The sequence below is a fragment of the Mercenaria mercenaria genome, unplaced genomic scaffold (assembly GCF_021730395.1).
Source record: "Mercenaria mercenaria strain notata unplaced genomic scaffold, MADL_Memer_1 contig_1560, whole genome shotgun sequence".
NCBI classification, from domain to species: Eukaryota; Metazoa; Mollusca; class Bivalvia; order Venerida; family Veneridae; genus Mercenaria; species Mercenaria mercenaria.
The window spans coordinates 22,808-41,936 of NW_026459544.1; the positions used below are offsets into that span (position 1 = coordinate 22,808).

The 19,129-nt window shown below is 34.5% G+C and overlaps 1 protein-coding gene across 1 annotated transcript; it reads right to left on the reverse strand.

Annotated features, from left to right (window-relative positions):
• Nucleotides 1–602: 602 nt before the first annotated feature.
• Nucleotides 603–19,126, reverse strand: LOC128551692 (bifunctional heparan sulfate N-deacetylase/N-sulfotransferase-like; the record flags this gene model as incomplete). The annotated part of the gene is made up of 4 exons (XM_053532603.1): nucleotides 19,027–19,126; nucleotides 15,297–15,365; nucleotides 13,141–14,328; nucleotides 603–729 (listed from the first exon to the last, which is right to left on the reverse strand). Coding segments are annotated over exons 3-4 (1,168 nt in total), but the record flags the coding sequence as incomplete, so codon positions are not given.
• Between the last annotated feature and the right edge of the window lie 3 nt (nucleotides 19,127–19,129).

Sequence of the window (19,129 nt, forward strand, 5' to 3'; positions counted from 1 at the left end):
AAAAAGCAGGACGGAGTAAGTTTCTTGCTGTACAGGGACAGCTTATGATGGTGAACAAGTGTTGCAAGTTTTAAAGCAATAGCTTTGATAGTTTATGAGAAAAGCTGACCTAAACATAAAACTTAACCAAGAAAACTGATTTTCTAAGTATAAAGGGGGAAATAATTCTTGCAAAAAGCAGGATAGAGTTATTTTTCTTCTTGTACAGGGTCAGCTTATGATGGTGAACAAGTGTTGCAAGTTTCAAAGCATTAGCTTTGATAGTTTAGGAGAAAAGTTTACCTAAACATAGAACTTAACTAAGAAATCTGATATTTTCTAAGTACAAAAGAGGCCATAAATCTTGCAAAAAGTAGGATGGAGTTATGTTTCTTGCAGTACAGGGTCAGCTTATGTTGGTGAACAAGTGTTGCAAGTTTCAAAGCAATAGCTTTGATAGTTTAGGAGAAAAGCTGACCTAAACATGAAACTTAACCAGGCAACGCAGATGCCGACGCCGATCAAGTGATGACAATAACTCATCATTTTTTTTCACAAAATCAGATGAGCTAAAAATGTCTGACTCCCAGTAAAATCCCAATTGCCCCCACAAAGTAACTTACGAAGTAACATCTGGTCTCCAGCATTTTCTTCCTCTGTACCATGCTGATAATACCAGCCAGAAAAGCCAAGCATAAATCGGAAACCATCCACTTGCTCCTGCAGTCTCTCTTGGGCTTCATACAAGGCCTGTCAAACAGAACAGTAAGTTAATATACTGTAAAGCATTAAAATGGTTATGGATAAAAACTGTTTCATTTTCAAATGTATCATGCCCTCAGTGTATATCTCTGGGTTCCACATCTGGTATCATTCTTGGTCAAAAATGTCATTTGTGGAACACCTCTATTTAAACCTTTGCCATGGTTATGGTTATAAATGTTCTTGCTCATTAGTAGTACAGTATGAGGATTTACTAGTTATACAAGACCACCTTTTTTGTAATTTGCTGCGACACTCTTATTTAGGTATTCTTAAAGCTCACTGCAAATGAAGCCATCAGCATGAGATCTTAAACTAGAGTTGTCACAGGAGTGACAAATTATAACCCCACAATATGGCCTTGTCACAGAACTAAGCCAATGTCAAAGCAAAACTTGCTTGACCATTGACCTACTGACTGGTCATGATCAACCTCCCTATGGAGTTTCACGATCCTCTGCCCAAGCATTCTCAAGATATTGTCCGGAAACTGTTTAAATGTTCCGGTTCACTCTGACCTTTGACTTTCTGAACTCAAAATCAATAGGTCATCTGCTGGTCATGACCAACCTCCCCATTAACTTAATGATTAAGTTTCATGATCCTGGGCCAAGTGATCTGAAGTTATCGTCTGAAAACTGTTCCAACTGTTCCAGCTCACTGTGACCTTGACCCGTGACCTACTGACCTCGAAATCAATAGGGGTCATTTGCTAGTCATGACCAACCTCCCTATCAATTTTCTTGATCCTAGGCCCAAGTGTTCTCAAGTTATCATCAGGAAACCGTTTAACTGTTTTGGGTAATTATGACCTTGACCTACTGACCTCAAAATCAAACTTTAACTGAACTTATCATGTTACACATGTATACCAAAATTCATGATCCTAGGCCCAAGCTCCAAGCTTTGTTCTAAAGTTATCATCCAGAAACTGTTTTAACTGTTCCGGGTCATTTTTACCTTGACCTTTGACATACTTACCTCAGTCAAATTTATGATCCTAGGCCCAAGAGTTCTTAGTTATCATCCGGAAACCGTTTAACTGTTCAGGGTCATTGTGACCTTGACCTTTTATCTACTGACCTCAAAGTCGAACAAGACCTGTATTTTCTGATGTTACACCCACATACCAAAAATTATTTAAATCTGTCAAGCCTTTCATGAGTTACTGTCCAGAAACCACAAAAGCCAACGGACAGACAAGCTCCTTCCTATATACCCCCCGATACTTCGTTTTGTTGGGGTATAACTAGAACGCATCTGTAGGACACAGGGTCTACAGACACAGGGTGTGTCCCCACTGGTACATTTGTCACAAATGAGGGGCAATAATTCAAATGTTTGCAATCTTAAGGGGGAATAGCCTCGACAAACATTTTCTATACAGAATTCATTATTCTAGACCTTTTTAACTATGAGCATGGCCATCACAAATAAAAATCCACTATTTTGGCTATTTCAAGGACCATAACTCTGTAAATAGCTCTAAACTTCAAGAAGAATGTAAAGTGTGCATGGTCACATGATAAAGACACATGCAAGGTTTCATGAATTTACATCATAAATTATACTTTTTGAGCTAGGCACGTCATTAGCCAATGATTAGGTGAAAACGTGCATTTTTGACTATTTCAGGGACCATAACTTTGGAAATCGAGAATGGAGCCAGACGAAAAATAGGAGGTGCAGAAGTTCATATGTTAAAGACTCGTGCAAGGTGTCATCAATTCATATTAAATACTTTTTGAGCTAGGCGTGTGACAAGGTGAAAATGTGCATTTTTGACTATTTCAGCCCTGGGCTATAACTTTGGAAATAGGGGGTGGAGGCAGACGAAAAATAGAATATACACAAGTTCATATCATAATAAAGACTAATGAAAGGTTTCATCAATTTAATAAATCAAATATTTTTTTAGTTAGGCGCGTCACAAACTTTTCGGATTGATGGACAACGCACAAACAGACAAAACCAAATCTTTATGCCCCCACCACTCATAATAGGGGCACAAAAACAATTTAACATGAGCACTGCCATACAGTTGTTGAAAACTGCAATAGTTTGCTCAGGCCATCTCTTTACCTTTCAACAGCCAGTGCCCATTACTAACAAGAGCTGTCTGTAAGGCCTAAAAAAATTATTTGCCTTGGAGAATTTTTTTTCGGCATGCGTATTAAGCACGATTTTATGACCTCGTATGACCTTATGCCGCCTGAATAATGTACCAATCGGATTGCTTGGTAAGGTATTCTCGGTATTTTCAGTCATAATGTGAGATTTTGTAAGAGTGGCGCTGATCGGAGGAAAGGCTGAAAATGCTTCACTCCGAGTCATGTGTGACACTGAGTGAAATGACAACGCGTTCGTCATCTATAACCTCTATAAGTACAGCACCATCGGATTGTACAGGCTGGTAACATTGCCCGATCGGGCTTTCAACATAAAAACTAATATTTCTTGAAAAAATAATGAAGATATTTCTTTCAAACTTGGTCCATTTATTAAGCATAACATATGATGAATATTAAGATAGAAATAACTTTGTTGCCTTCAGTTTTGTTAGAATTACTTCCCTTTTTCAGATTTTTATTATGCATACTTTTTGAAGTCCAAAACAGTTATGTTTAAATGCAATGTTTAAACAGAAAAGGGCTCAATGGCTTTCTATTGCTCCAGACTTGTGCGCCAATACCTTTATTCTATATATTTAGGGATTATATTTTGTTTTAGTGCAGATGTATGAACAGTTTTTTACAGCTAACATTTCTCTATAATGTTTGTAAGTGAAAACACAGTAAAATGTATACATTCAATGTACTAGCGCAATACTTTTTTAGAGCATTAGAAAGCCATTGGACCCTTTTTTTGTTTTAAACTTAGCATCAGAACTTTCCCTTTTTTTGGACTTCAAAAATATGCGTCATAAAAATCTGAAAAGGGGAAATAATTCTATCAAAACTGAAGCAACCAAGTTATTTATATTTTAATTTGTATCATGTTATGCTTAAATTAATGGACCAAGTTTGAAAGAAATATCTTCATTATTTTTCAAGAAACATTAGTTTTTTATGTCGAAAGCCCGATCGGGCAATGTTACCAGCCTGTTGTATGCGTACTACTTGAACAGGTGTGCGTAACCAAGTATTCATCTGCTCATCCTGACATATTTCTGTTTTGTTAAGTTTTCTTGTTAAGTTATTTCTGTTTTGTTAAGTTTCCTTCCCTTAAGTTTTTGTTTTACGAAAAGGTTATTAGTTTTTATATAGTCACTACTTTTACCCTGCATTACAACAACAATTTCTAACTAGTGCAAATCATTACTAACCTGCAACAACATGTCCGATACTGTTAAATTTTAGACTCCAAATTTTAAATTGATCTTTCCGAAAACAGTACTGTACATATTCTGAATGATAGACAAATTTGATAATAAGCAGAAGTAGGGTAAGGGTTCATGTTGCTTCCAACAATTCCAGAAATAAAGTATAGAACGTATTTCAATATTGTTTGCTTACTGTTACCATCTTTTAAGCACCAAAGGCTCAAAGTGAGCTTTTGTGATTGTTTGGTGTCTGTCGTGTGTCACTCTACAATTTCTAAACACAAGTCTTCTTCAGAACTATTGTCCTCATTTATACAAAACTTCACAGAGGCCCCTTTCAACATTGCCAAAAGATTTGAAATACAGGTTCTGCCCATTATAAACTTGTGCTTCAGTTACATCACGCCAACCATCTTTTTTAAAGATATTTCTTGTTTCAACTGCACTTTTTTATGCTTTAAACAGGCTGGTAACATTGCCCGATCGGCTTACAACATAAAAAGTGATATTCTTGACAATAATGAAGATATTTCTTTCAACTTGGTCCATTTATTAAGCATTACATATAATGCTTATCAAGACAGAAATAACTTTGTTGCCTTCAGTTTAGTTAGAATTACCTCCCTTTTTCAGATTTTATGATGCATAATTTTGAAGTCCAAACAAATTATGTTTCAATGCAATGTTTAAAAAAAGAAAAGGTTCAATGGCTTTCTATGCTCCAAACTTGTGCGCCAATACCTTATATTCTATATATTTAGGGTAAATACTTTGTTTCTAGTGGAGATGTTCGAGCATTTTTTTTAGAACTTACATTTCTCTATAATGTTGTAAGTGAAAGCGAGTAAAAATGTATACATTCATGTACTAGCGCAATAATTTAGAGCATTAGAAAGCCATTTAACCCTTTTTTGTTTTAAACTTAGCATTAAAACATTTTTTTTGGACTTCAAAGATTATGCGTCATAAAAATCTGAAAAGGGGAAATAATTCTACCAAAACTGAAGGCAACCAAGTTATTTTTATTCTAATTTGTATCCTTCATAATGCCTAATAAATGGAACAAGTTTGAAAGAAATATCTTCATTATTTTTCAAGAAATATTACTTTTTGTGTCATAAGCCCGATCGGGCAATGTTACCAGCCTGTTAAACATGGTCAGTGATGTTAGAAATCAAATTACTGATGCTCTGATTTCTGAAGGCATAGCCCCATTATTTGTATTCATTTTTTGACACAAAAATAATTTTCGAAAAGTCCCACTCAATAAAAATAAATATTACCAACCTACCAACCATAATTTTTTCGAGCAAGTTACTGGAAACAATTTTTTTTTTAGGCCTCATGATGCCAAGGACTGTATGGAGTTTAGAATCATTCTGTTCAGTATTTTTTTTATACCAGCTATTTAATTTAGCTTACAGGACAATGGAATTTGCAACGAGTAGTAGCAACAATACCTTTATAAATTTAAAAATTTAAACCCAAAAAGTTAAGCATGCTGGTGGCAAGAGATTCTGCCTTTGCGACCAGTGTAGACAAGATTTGCCTGCACAATCTTTCAGGGTAATCATGGTCTGCACTGCTCGCTATTCAGTCAGTAAATTTTCAGTGAACACCCCTTCGAATAATACATGGTATTGTCCAAATTGAATGATGGACCAGTTCATTTTAAAATTTAGCAGCTAAACGTTAAACTGTCATACTAGTTTTCATCATAGCTTAACAAAAAACTTTACAAAACTTTGTATTCTACAGTCTGCCTTCAAAAAAAATGTGGTTCTTTCAGCTTTACCATAATATAACTTAACTGTTAGTTGCACAGCATAAAAGAACACATTACAATACATAAATATCACAGACCTGACTTCATAAAACATATTTTCTAATATATTCTTTCTAAAGAATAAAACTGCCAAAAATTCAATTCATCTTACTTACAACATTGGTGTACAAAAATCCTTGCAACCAACACACCCATCCTGAACTGCTGGAAGCTTCTCAACAAACAATGAAATCTGCATGCCAAGACAGACTGCATGCTTCCCACATGAATTTCACTGAGCTGACATCACTGTGTTCTATTAATAGCTTTGCACCAGCTGTCAGAACCAGTTTGTCTGATTTCCAAGGATTTCTTTTTTTCGAGTAGTGAGTTTCGAGTTAGAAAAGTGAGTTTTGAGTTAAAAAAGTGAGTTTCGAGTTGGAAAAGTGAGTTTCGAGTTAAATTTTAAAAAGTGAGTTTCGAGTTAAAAAAGTGAGTTTCGAGTTAAAAAAAAAAAGTGAGTTTCGAGTTAAATTTTAAAAAGTGAGTTTTGAATCAAAAAAGTGAGTTTTCGAGTTAAAAAAGTGAGTTTTTCGAGTTAAATTTTAAAAAGTGGGTTTCGAGTCAAAAAAAGATGAGTTTCGAGTTAAATTTAAAAAGTGAGTTTTGAGTCAAAAAAGTGATTTCGAGTTAAATTCTAAAAGTGAGTTTCGAGTTAAAGAAGTAGTTTCGAGTTAATTTGAAAAAAGTGAGTTTCGAGAAGCGGAAATTTTAACAATGAATTGAGAAATACCTTATGAGTTTAAATAAAACAGTCTGCAATATATATAAAAAAAAGATAACTATTTAACGGGAATATATTTCTACTGGTTTGTGACACATACTCTCGAGACAGAAGTGCAGTATATTCCGTTATATTATATTCGGGGGCCAAGTATATTCAAGCTAATATAGAACTGTTTTATATCTCTAATAAGACATTATTACATCGTCTATCAAAGCAGATCTTATAAGAGAAGACTGTTTAAAGTGTTAAACAGTTGTAGAATTTGTACCCTCTCAGGATTTTGATGATATTCATTCTGTCATTTATTGGCATTGTATCTATCTGCTGATTTGTATAGATGATAAATCTTAAATCTAAATAAATCCTTCGTTCTCTTCTGTTCTGTTCTGCTAATATCCATGCCAAAACTGAACTGCCACTACTAGCACATTTGACATCTCCCAATGATCAGATTAATGTTCGATTTTGACGATAACGGCTACTTGAAATAATTGTTGTTTGGCCATTAGTTAATGAACGAAATGTGAATAATCAGATAATTAAATTTCGTGGACAAGATGTTTTGGTTCCTCACACCATTTTGGTCTCGAAGGTCAAATAACTGTTATTTATGAATTGATATTTATTAATTTTTTGTTTGTTTGTTATAGTCAACTCTGCATACTTACATAATTATATACAATGTATTCATATACAAAGACAACTAAAACTATTGTACGCAGCCAGTCTTTTCAGACTTATAAATGACTATCATAGAGACGTATTAAAATTATCTATTAAATATTATAAAAGCATTTATATAAACTGTACTCTACCAGTGATACGTATTTATTATCACAGTTGGTACTAAGAACCATACTTATTGACACAAGATAAATTTGTGAAGCTGGCATTAATCCTGACTGGTTCATGTTTAAAAAAGATGTACTAAGAAAGTTTACATAGACTATAAAAAATTAGTAATAAAAGAATGGCACACAAGTGCATTAAAACATATTTAAGATAATGGATAATACTTCGGATCAGTTCTAGAGCAACCTGGTTAATACCAGCTTCCCCCAAAAAATTTACCATCATAGCATTTCAGAAAGTGATTAAGACTAATCAAATGTTGTAAAAAAAAGTCTAAAATTCTATGTAAGATTATTTACGCAAATACAATTTGCAACTGTCTAAAATTTTGCAACAGGTTTTGGCAACATATCTTATTAACATTGGGTTTGTAAATAGGTTTTTCAGTTGTTCATGTTCTGACAAATTCTTGAAATTTTTATTGCCTTTAACTACATAACTGAAAAGAGACACCCTTAAATCATTATACATGGAACATTCCAGAAGCGGCTATTAAGTAACAATAAAATGGTCATTAATGAACCACGCCTCTGAAATGACATTCTGGTGTTATAAACGAGGGTTGTCCCAGAAAATCGCGAACTTTTTTTATTATTTTGAAAATAAGTGACGCAACAAATAATTGTTTTAACTGATGTTATTTCAATGTATACTCGACAGGACTATAGAGCTTAAAATTAAATATCTGAGCCGCGCCATGAGAAAACCACCATAGTGCGTTTGCGACCTGGTCTGGATCCATGCTGGTCGCAAAGCCACTATGTTGATTTTCTCATGGCGCGACTGATGTTATTTTTTAATGTATACTCGACAGGACTATAGGGCTTAATCTAAATATCTGTCATATTATTTGAGCATTTTTTAAATAATAGACGGCAGTCGGTGCTAGTCAGCGCACGCTCAGTTTTCCTTCTACAAAAAGAAGCGACTTCCTTTTAACTTCATGTAACTTACCTGATATACATCTCGCAAGATTAAAATTCATATCATCGTTAACGGCAAAGAGTGGCGCTTAATTAGGTTGCGTGTCAAGTCTAATTTTTAGAAATGCATCTTTAGAATTAAAAACTGAGCGTGCGCCGACTAGCACTGACTGCAATATGACAGATATTTAATTTTAAACTCTACATTCCTGTCGAGTATACATTGAAATAACATCTGTAATAATAACTATTTGATGAGTCGCTTTTTTTTTCGAAATAATAAAAAAAAAAATCGCGATTTTCTGGGACAACCCTCGTAACATCTATAGAAAGACATTAATACCAGTTCCACTAATATTTGCGTTGTTTTTAGAAAATAGAAGTAAAAGCATATAATAAATCCAGCAAGTATGTTGCCACTTAGCACATATTTTAAATCACTTGTTTTAATAACGAAAGTTAAAAAGAGGATTTGGCATGATGTAAATTGATTGTACGTTATATCTATCTGTTAATTTATCTATTGAGTCTGCTTAACTCCCTTTTCAGGTATTAGTAATAACTATATAATTATACAGCTTATACCGCTGTTACATGCATGATATAACTTTAACCCATTTCTAAGATACATTGTTATGCATATGGTTATAGGTTTACTTAAAAAAAATAATAATGCATGCATTCATATCCTCCTTTAAAATTTAAGTGATGTATCTAATTATTCCCCTAAGCCGTTATGGCCTCTGTGAACTAATAAATATTACGTACATGGCCGTTGAAGTCAGCCAAAGGTCACAATACCTGATGAGCACATTTGTAAATCAGGGATTAGAGTTAGAGAGTTGTGCAATTTTAAGAAAGTGGTATTTAAGAGGATTTTTTGTGGTGGACAGATTTTTCACAATTTACTCAGTAATCACCTCTGTGCTTTAAGCGCCATCAATTAGTAAATCCATGCTATAAGATACACATATTATTAAGTCCTATACAGAGAAGTAGCAGATTCTGGAAATACCAGTCCCAGCACAGACCCTTGATAGATAAACTTGAAACATACCTATATTGAAACACTCCTTTTCTGTCTAGAAACTCACATTTTCTTACTCGTCGATCACTCACTTTGTAAACTTGAAACTAACTTTTTTCAACTTGAAATTCATTTTTTTAGATTTAACTCGAAACTCACTTTTTTAAAATTCAACTCGAAACTCACCTTATTAACTCGAAACTCGCTCTTTTAAATTTAACTAGAAACTCACTTTTTAACTCGAAACTCACTTTTTTTTCAAGATTCAACTCGAAACTCACTTTTTTAACTCGAAACTCACTCTTTTAAATTTAACTCGAAACTCACTTTTTGAACTCGAAACTCACTTTATATACTCGAAACTCACTTTTTTAACTCGAAACTCGCCACTCACCAAAAATTAAATCTCCTGATTTCCACATGAATCTCATGCACTGAACTGATATCACTTTGTTCTATAATGAGTTTTGCAACAGCTGTTAAACCAGTTTGTCTGCCCTGTTGTTGTGTCCATTATAGGCTATTATATACATGTAGACTTCCCCTAAGCCCTCATTACACAAGAGAAACAATCTGTTTATAGAGCGAAATTGTTGAGTGGACACCTTTTGTCAATCACAGTCCTGTCTATGTTATATCAAAACAATGGAAAAGTAAAGCTATTATAAGATACATTTTTCTAAGGGCATTAAATTGAAATTGAATATTTTGGTGTTCCACTGTAATAATATTTTAAACCAGTAAGAAAAAATTTGTACAATGTACATCTTTTATTTTTGTTTGTTTTGGGTTTAAGGTTACGAAGGAGGCCTTGAGAAACAAAAATCAAACAACACCAAATCATAGAAAGAAAGATTTGTTTGACATGAAAATTGAATAGGATGTAAAAGATGTATATTACTTTACGAAACAAGTGTCAGTATACTGATATAAACATTCAATTCCAGAAAATGACTGCCTATAGGGGCCCCACTTCCGGACAGTCAAACCCCTTTAAAAACCCACCATTTTCAAAGAACTTTTACACATGTTCGTTTTGATGCATTTGCAATAGCGTGCGAGTGGTGAAATTTCACATAACAAGGTGGAACACAGTTTTCAGCAATTGTTTATCTTTATTTTTTTACAAATGACATTCATTTTCAAAGGGAAACAACTTTTTCTCCACGATTACTTAAAATAATCGGAAAAAGTTGTCTCCCTTTGAAAATGAATGCATTTTATACCTAAAGTATTCCGAAAAAGTTGTCTCCCTTTGAAAATGAATACCATTTGTAAAGAAATAAAGATAAACAATTGCTGAAAACTGTGTTCCACCTTATGCGAAATTTCACCACTCGCATGCTATTGCAAATGCATCAAAACGAAGATGTGTAACTATTCTTTAACAAGAGCACCGCCTTGCGGGTGCTGACGCTCATCTGATTTTTTTTGTGTAATAGAAATATTGTCCTACCCATGATTTTCTAAGTCTAAAAAGGGCCATCATTCTTGCAAAAAGCAGGAAAGAGTTATGTTTCTTGATGTACAGTGTCCACTTATGATGGTGAAAAACTGTTGCAAGTTTTAAAGCAATAGCTTTGATAGTTTATGAGAAAAGTTGACTTAAACATAATACTCAACCAAGAATATGATTTTCTAAGTCCAAAAGGGGCAATAATTATTGCAAAAAGCAGGATGGAGTTATGTTGCTTGCTGTACAGGGTCAGCTTATGATGGTGAACAAGTGTTGCAAGTTTCAAAGCAATAGCTTTGATAGTTTAAGAGAAAAAGTTGACCTAAACATAAAACTTAACCAAGAAATCTGATATTTTCTAAGTCCAAAAGGGGCCATAAATCTTGCAAAAAGCAGGACGGAGTTATGTTTCTTGCTATACAGGGTCAACTTATGATGGTGAACAAGTGTTGCAAGTTTTAAAGCAATTGCTTTGATAGTTTAGGATAAAAGCTGACCTAAACATAAAACTTAACCAAGAAAACTGATTTTCTAAGTCCAAAAGGGGCAATAAATCTTGCAAAAAGCAAGATGGAGTTATGTTTCTTGATGTACAGGGTCTGCTTATGATGGTGAACAAGTATTCCAAGTTTCAAAGCAATAGCTTTGATAGTTTAGGAGAAAAGTTGACCTAAACATAAAACTTAACCAAGAAATCTGATATTTTCTAAGTACAAAAGGGGCCATAAATCTTGCAAAAAGCAAGATGGAGTTATGTTTCTTGCTATACAGGGTCAGCTTATGATGGTGAACAAGTATTCCAAGTTTCAAAGCAATAGCTTTGATAGTTTAGGAGAAAAGCTGACCTAAACATAAAACTTAACCAGGTAACGCCGACGCCGACGCCGACAACCGCTCAAGTGATGACAATAACTCATCATTTTTTTTCAAAAAATCAGATGAGCTAAAAATGGTGAGTTTTTAAAGGCGTTTAACTGTCCGGATGTGGAACCCCTTTAGGCAGTCCTTTTCCGGAATTCAATGTTTTTATCAGTATACTGACACTAGTTTCAAAAAGTAATATACATGTTTTACATGCTGTTCAATTTCCATGTCAAACAACTTTTTCTTTCAATGATTTGGTGTTGTTTGAGTTTTGTTTCTCAATGCCTGATTCTCATCCTTACCACCGTTTTTCAACAGTATTTCAATCATGTAACAGCAGGCAGTTAACCTTACCAGTGTTCCTGGATTCTGTACCAGTACAAACCTGTTCTCCGCAAGTAACTGCCAACTTCCCCACATGAATTATCATAGGTGGAGGACAAATGATTTCAGACACAATGTCTTTTACCAAATCGTCACAGAGAACATACGCCCCGCCCGGGGATTGAACTCGCGACCCCGCGATCCGTAGACCAACGCTCTCCCTACTGAGCTAAGCAGGCGGGCTTGTACATCTTTTAAATATCTCAAATTTTTGGCTTCAATAAGTAAACAAGAGCTGTCAGTGGACAGCGCGCTCGACTATTCTCAGTGCTTGATAGTATAATATAAGCAATGAATAAAACTTTAACATTACAATAAGCATATTCTAAGTCGAAGAGGGGCCATAATTCAGTCAAAATGTTTGAGAGAGTTGCCTCCTCCTTTTTACAGACTGGGGTCATGATGGTAAACAAGTATGCAAAATATGAAAGCAATATCTCAATGGACTTTGAAAATATTTGGGGTGGTACGCAAACTTTAACATTTATTCTAAGTAGAAAAGGGGCCATAATTCAGTCAAAATGCTTGATAGAGTTGCCTCCTCCTTTTTACTGACTGGGGTCATGATGGTAAACAAGTATGCAAAATATGAAAGCAATATCTCAATGGACTTTGAAAATATTTGGGGTGGTACGCAAACTTTAACATTTGTGTGATGCTCACGCCGGGGCGAGTAGTATAGCTCCCCTATTCTTCGAATAGTCGAGCTAAAAAATAACTGAAATGACATAACTATTTCATGTGGCTTGCCTAGACTTTTCAAATTTATACAAAGCTACTGACATAAAAAATTTATTTTGCATTCTTAACAATTATTTGGACAGCTGATGTCAAACTACACACAAGTCATGACTTAACAGTTATAACTCTGACATACAGTTTAAAAAAACCCGAACTAAGAGCAATCCCTCAACCATTGAAATTAACTCCATCCAACGATGAAACCATTATATAATTTACTGTAGGAGCTACTAACATGTTCCAGCAGCTATTAAAAAGTAACAGATAAATTTACTTACAACAACATCATGAGCTTTCATTCTTGTTCCCTTTGCCCCTACAAATATATCATCAATGTCAATCTGTATATGACGTTCAAGTCCGAGGCTCAGTTTCCCATGGGACAGGAAGGAGATGCTGTCCAACAGCAGCAAAGAGTGCAACCAGAACGAAAAATTGTGACCAAAAAACACTCGTTGAATTCCATCGTTTTTTCCTGTATCAAGGATGGCTGGATACACAGTTTTATTTTTCGTGACACTGGATGGATCATAATCATCATACAGAGACACAGTCTGTGTTGCAAATGCTAAAGGTTCAAATGTTGAATGATTTGGATAAAATACTGCCCAGTCTTCTTCTGGGAAAGTTTCCTTTATTACCTCCCCTGGCTTTGTAATTCGCCACACTTTGGAAGCCGCATTAAGAGAATAGTCTTTTAAAGCTACATTATATTGCACTGAGAAAGAAAAATCTTGCACATTCTCCATTAAAACTTCTAACTCGCCTTTAGGCTTCATAAAAAATATCACACCAACATTATATTCCCGACAGTATTTGTCAATAAGCTGCCTATTCCATGCATCTAACGATAAATACAATGCCATAGTCTCAAATATAATCACGCCAAATCTACCTTTACCCATATGGATTAATGTAGGCAAGTTCTTCTCATCGTCCACAATTTTATACGGATATCTAGAATATTCCATTGAAGCTGCGATATTTTTGGCGTTCCTTGAAAATGGAGAATCGACCATAATCAGCACCTTACGCCCAATCCTGAGGTTTCCCCGAGTATCATGATTATTTGGACCTCTATCAGTTTTTGCTTTGTTCAGCAAATTACATGTAGTGATAGGGGCAGGTGGCGATGATAAATGAGGTTTTTTTGGCTTCGTTGTCCAGTCACCATGGTGATAATTCAAGACAAAAAACGATATGACTGTCAATAATGTAGTTATAAGTAGCGCTTTAGTTAGGGTACATCTTCTTTGGCACAGAAGTCGATGAGTCCATTTCTTCAACTGGTCAAAAGGTAAAAGAAGCTTAAGGTGCATTTTGAACTGCTAAGTCAACACCTCTAATCATAAACCCAAAAACAGCTGCCTGCAGCCACAGAAATAACTCCAGCATTTGTTCAACGTATTCATTATCCAGGATCACATTCTCTCTGACTCTCAACTGCAACCGTTTGTAGAAAAAATCTGCAAGAAATTTAACACTACCATACAGAAATTATATCCTGTAATTACTATACATGAAATATATCCTGTAATTACTATACATGAAATATATCCTGTAATTACTATACATGTATACAATTATCATAATACAGCAGACTTTTTTCAGTCAATTCTGTGGCAATTATTTGAAAGCCATTATCTTGTAGGCATACGCTACTAACACTAGGGTCTCTGTATATGAGAAAACATCATTTTTCGGGCAGTTAACTCTTTTTCAATACTGGTGACCTATGACTTTTATTGCATATCTTTGTTCCTGGATGATTGTCCTTCAACATCCAAAATTTGAAGAAATTATATCATTGGGAAAAATTTCACCCATCTCATATACAGAGACTCTAGTGTACGCCTTTAACTTGCTTTTATGAACAGCTTGCAAACAGTAATAAACAATTTTAGAAATTTACAAGACTGTAAACATATGACCCCTGGGTGGCATTTCCCTACAGCAGTTTACATTTATCTAAATACTCCACACCATGTCATAGATATGGTTTTGGACGAAAGGACAACACCAAAACTATATCCCCTCTGACTTCAGCGGAGGATAATAATTGGATTTGAATGTTTCAAATAAATGCACATTTCTACTTCATGCTCTTGCAGTATACCATATTTCATATTAACTGAATGGAAACTGTTGGAGATGTTGTGTACACATGGTAGAGATAGTACCTATTTTTTTCAAAACATCTAGGTATGAAGTCAATTAATATATTTACACTATTTTAACCAGAAGCGTATCGTTATGAGCATTTAATATTTTCATAGTGATCAAGGAAATGTAACTCTTCTTGAACATGTATAGCAGAAACATCAAAGGGACATAATATAAATTATTTGGGTGATCAACAGTGATCTGGATGGCTAAACAATGATCCAGTATACCGTTCGCTAAAAATGTAGAGCATCTTGAACAGTCTAATTACCTTCAAATACATGCTGTAACAGAATGCAAATATTTAAGATCTGACATGGACTCGATCTCAGGTCCTTTCCTGGGAAGAAAGAATTTAATTCTAATTTTATGCATAGTAATATAGTATAGTAATAATGTTACATTTCATATTTATTACTCAAATCAATCAATTATTTCATCAAATGCTGAACAAATATAAATCCTAAGACTACACAGAAAACTAATACCTACTTATTTAATAAGATAACTATTATTCCTTAATGTTGTGTTATTTACTTTTCATGTTATGTTTAATTCAATGAACCAAAAAGAAAGTATAATAATTCAACATAATAATTATAGGCATCGTAATCACTTGATGTCTAATGTTGTAAATTTGCCAAAAAGTGCATGCCAGAAATTAGGTCTATGGGGATCTGATGAAATATCAGAAAAACTAAATTTTACGTATGTATACAAGTATGTTAACTTTCCAGGCATGATCGTCCCGTGATAACGTAGCCTTACTTATTTGGCTTATCAGGATGATTTATTTTATTATCTGTTATTTCATACTTGTCATCCCTCTAGGCCTTTAACATCCGTATCTGCATTTTACGTTAGAGAAATGAAGATGTTAAGAAATACAAAAAAGTCATAAAATACTAGGGGTGCGTACCGGTTCTCGATATGTATCGAATACCAGTATTCAGGGTTCGATACATTGGATTGAACGTTCCTGTATCAATCAAAATATTGATCGAAAGCTAACTACATGGTAAATGGCCTCATTACTGCAGATACCTATGTATAATGCGCAGTTTTTTTACGACCGGGACCATCCCCGAATCGTGGACGCGCAGACTATACACAGGTATAGACGATTTTCCAACTTCAAGGCTGATCACTACCAAATAGAATGTAAGCCTCCACAGGTCTAGTCACAAGTAGTCCAAATATAAATGGTACTAATCTTTTTTCCTTTCCTAGTGCATTTTCTCGGCAGCAACGTGCTTACTTTTACCCTACCGCGTTTCAGTATGTATCACTTTGCATTCTAATGAAATCAACATGTTCCTATCGCATGCTAGATAAAAATGGCGGCGTAAGAATTTAATGTCACGAAAAGAGAAATTGAAAGAAGCGAAAAGTAGTAAATTCAGAGGGTTGTATTTAACGAACTGTAGTTTTCTTATATAAAAGTTAACACCCCCTTTTCTTTTTGTTTTTCTGCAGTAGCGATCTAGTTCTTTATGGGAATATAAGTCTCTGAAAATCTGATATGCTAGAAAATGTCGAAACACCGTTATGAAGTGAGTGGATTTTATATGAAATAAAGAACAGCTGGATTTAGTGGTGTTCAGCCTTCAAAACAAGTTTGTTTTCGATGGTCACCATTTTAGTAAAGGGAAACTACTCTCCACGCTAATTGTCACCGCTAAAATATAAGATTGCCGTTATGTTCCGTAAAAGATCGAATGGTCTAATTTTCTTTCAAACAAAATTAATTTCATATAAATTTTTAAGTATTTTGATTAAAGAAATATTAATAAATCACAAAATTTATGATACTAATTAAAGATCAAGTATTATCTTTAACCAAGATCAAACTGTGAACAACAAAACTGACAGAGGTGACATGCTAATTGCTGGCTATTTGATCAAAACAAAAAGACTATGATCACACCTTTTGTCATTTTGAAAGACACCATTCTGAAATATTGAATCAGCTGTTAGTTATTTCTTCAAAATAGTTCATTAAACAAGAGCTGTCACTAATGGTGACAAATGCCCCCGCAGCATCTTGACCTTTAACCTGGTGACCCCAAAGTCAGTAGGGTTGGTGTACTCATAAAGTACTATCAGCATGTAAAGTTTGAAGGTCCTGGGTGAAGTGGTTCGCGAGTAAAGTGCCTTCATGCAAAAAGTTAACGTTGGCCCCTGTGACCTTGACCTTTGACCTGGTGACCCCAAAGTCAGTAGGGGTGGTGTACTCAACAAGTACTATCAGCAAGTGAAGTTTGAAGGTCCTGGGTGCAGTGGTTCGCAAGTAAAGTGCCTTCATGCAAAAAGTTAACGTTGGCACCTGTGACCTTGACCTTTGACCTGGTGACCCAAAAGTCAGTAGGGGTGGTATACTCAATAAGTACTATCAGCATGTGAAGTTTGAAGGTCCTGGGTGCAGTGGTTTGTGAGTAAAGTGCCTTCATGCAAAAAGTTAACGTTGTGACGAATGAACGAACTAACTAACGAACAAATGAACAAACGAATGAACGGACGGACAGTTGAAAACTAATATGCCTCCCTTCGGGGGCATAAAAAAGTAAAACAACAATTCTAATATGCTTGCCTCTGTTTCCTAAAGAAAAATATATCCAAGTCCTGTGATTTTGTCTCAGAATAGATCGACCTTAAAAGTGATTAATTAACACTAGTAATAAAGTTCATATTGCATTACTATAATGGTCTTGTACTCTGTTATTATTCTGTTTGAAAATATCATACGATATATATCGAATATCGATCATTTGTATCAATACAAATATCGTATCGATCATTTTGACCGATACGCACCCCAGTTAAATATCTAACCTGACACCGGCTCAATACACAGCGGACTGCCGATGAAACTAAATTGCAGAAACAAAACACAAAATATTACATTAAAAAAATGTCAGTGAGGCAATTTTATGCTTTAAGGTAGTTCTGCACGTTTGGATCGAAATTATTTCTACAATGTAAAATTTGATTAAACACTGATTTTTCAAAACTTCAGAATATACCTAGAAAATTAAGCAAATAAAAAAGATCGGGTCGTGTGCTTGATTTTTTGCTAGACTGATTTGAAAAATAGAGACCTCACACAATATTTCATAATGAGAGTCTATGAGAAAATCATTACTTTCTTAACATTTTCGCGAATAGAAATTTTTCTACAATGTAGATTTTGATGAAACTTCTCACAGTTGTAAATAAAGACATGGCCTATAATTTGATGAAATAAAATATATAGGTCCGTGTGCTTATTTTTGAGATATTTGACCATGATTAAAGTAAACCGAACATTTCATGCTAATTTTAGGACGTTATTTTGAATTATTTAACATGTGATATGTTTTAATATCATATTTTGACTTTACAATATAGCAACAGTACCATTGTAATAAATTTACTCACAGGTTGCAATTAATTCATAAAATGATTTTCTGTTCCATACGCCGAATCCAGTCTTTATTCTACGTTTTCCGGAAAAATGGCGTCATGCCATCACTTCCGGTTTATCAAACGTGCAGAATTACCTTAATGTCAACATTATACATTATCAGAGATGTAATCGTTACAAAAACATGTACATCATGTACCAGAAAAGCTTTCCAATATAGATTTCATTGGGGATTTCCTAACAGAAATACGCAGAATAAGTTTGGCCGGGATGGGACAGCAACAGTCAATTGTTACCATGCTGTCGTAAAATGTCCTATTATTTGGACTAGCGATAATGGAAATAATCAGCACGACGGTCATGCCAAAAAAAAAATATAAGTACTATCATTTGCACAGATAGCCTAGGCCATTTTAAATCGATTGTGAATTACATCAACATGCAATGATCTAATGCTTAACATCTTTTGTTTGCCGGTAATTAGAAACCGAACTGGGGTCGACAATTTTTGAGAACGAATAAGACTGAAATTATAAGACTGAAATAATCTGTTTGCATATCTACTTAAAAAAAGTTGAACTTCAAGAATTTTTCTTACAGTGTTCATAAATAGAAATTATCCTTTCAGATGTCACAAAGCAAACGTGTAATTTGAGAAAAGATGTTTTTCCTCTAACCCGATTAGTAAATAGACGGTGTGT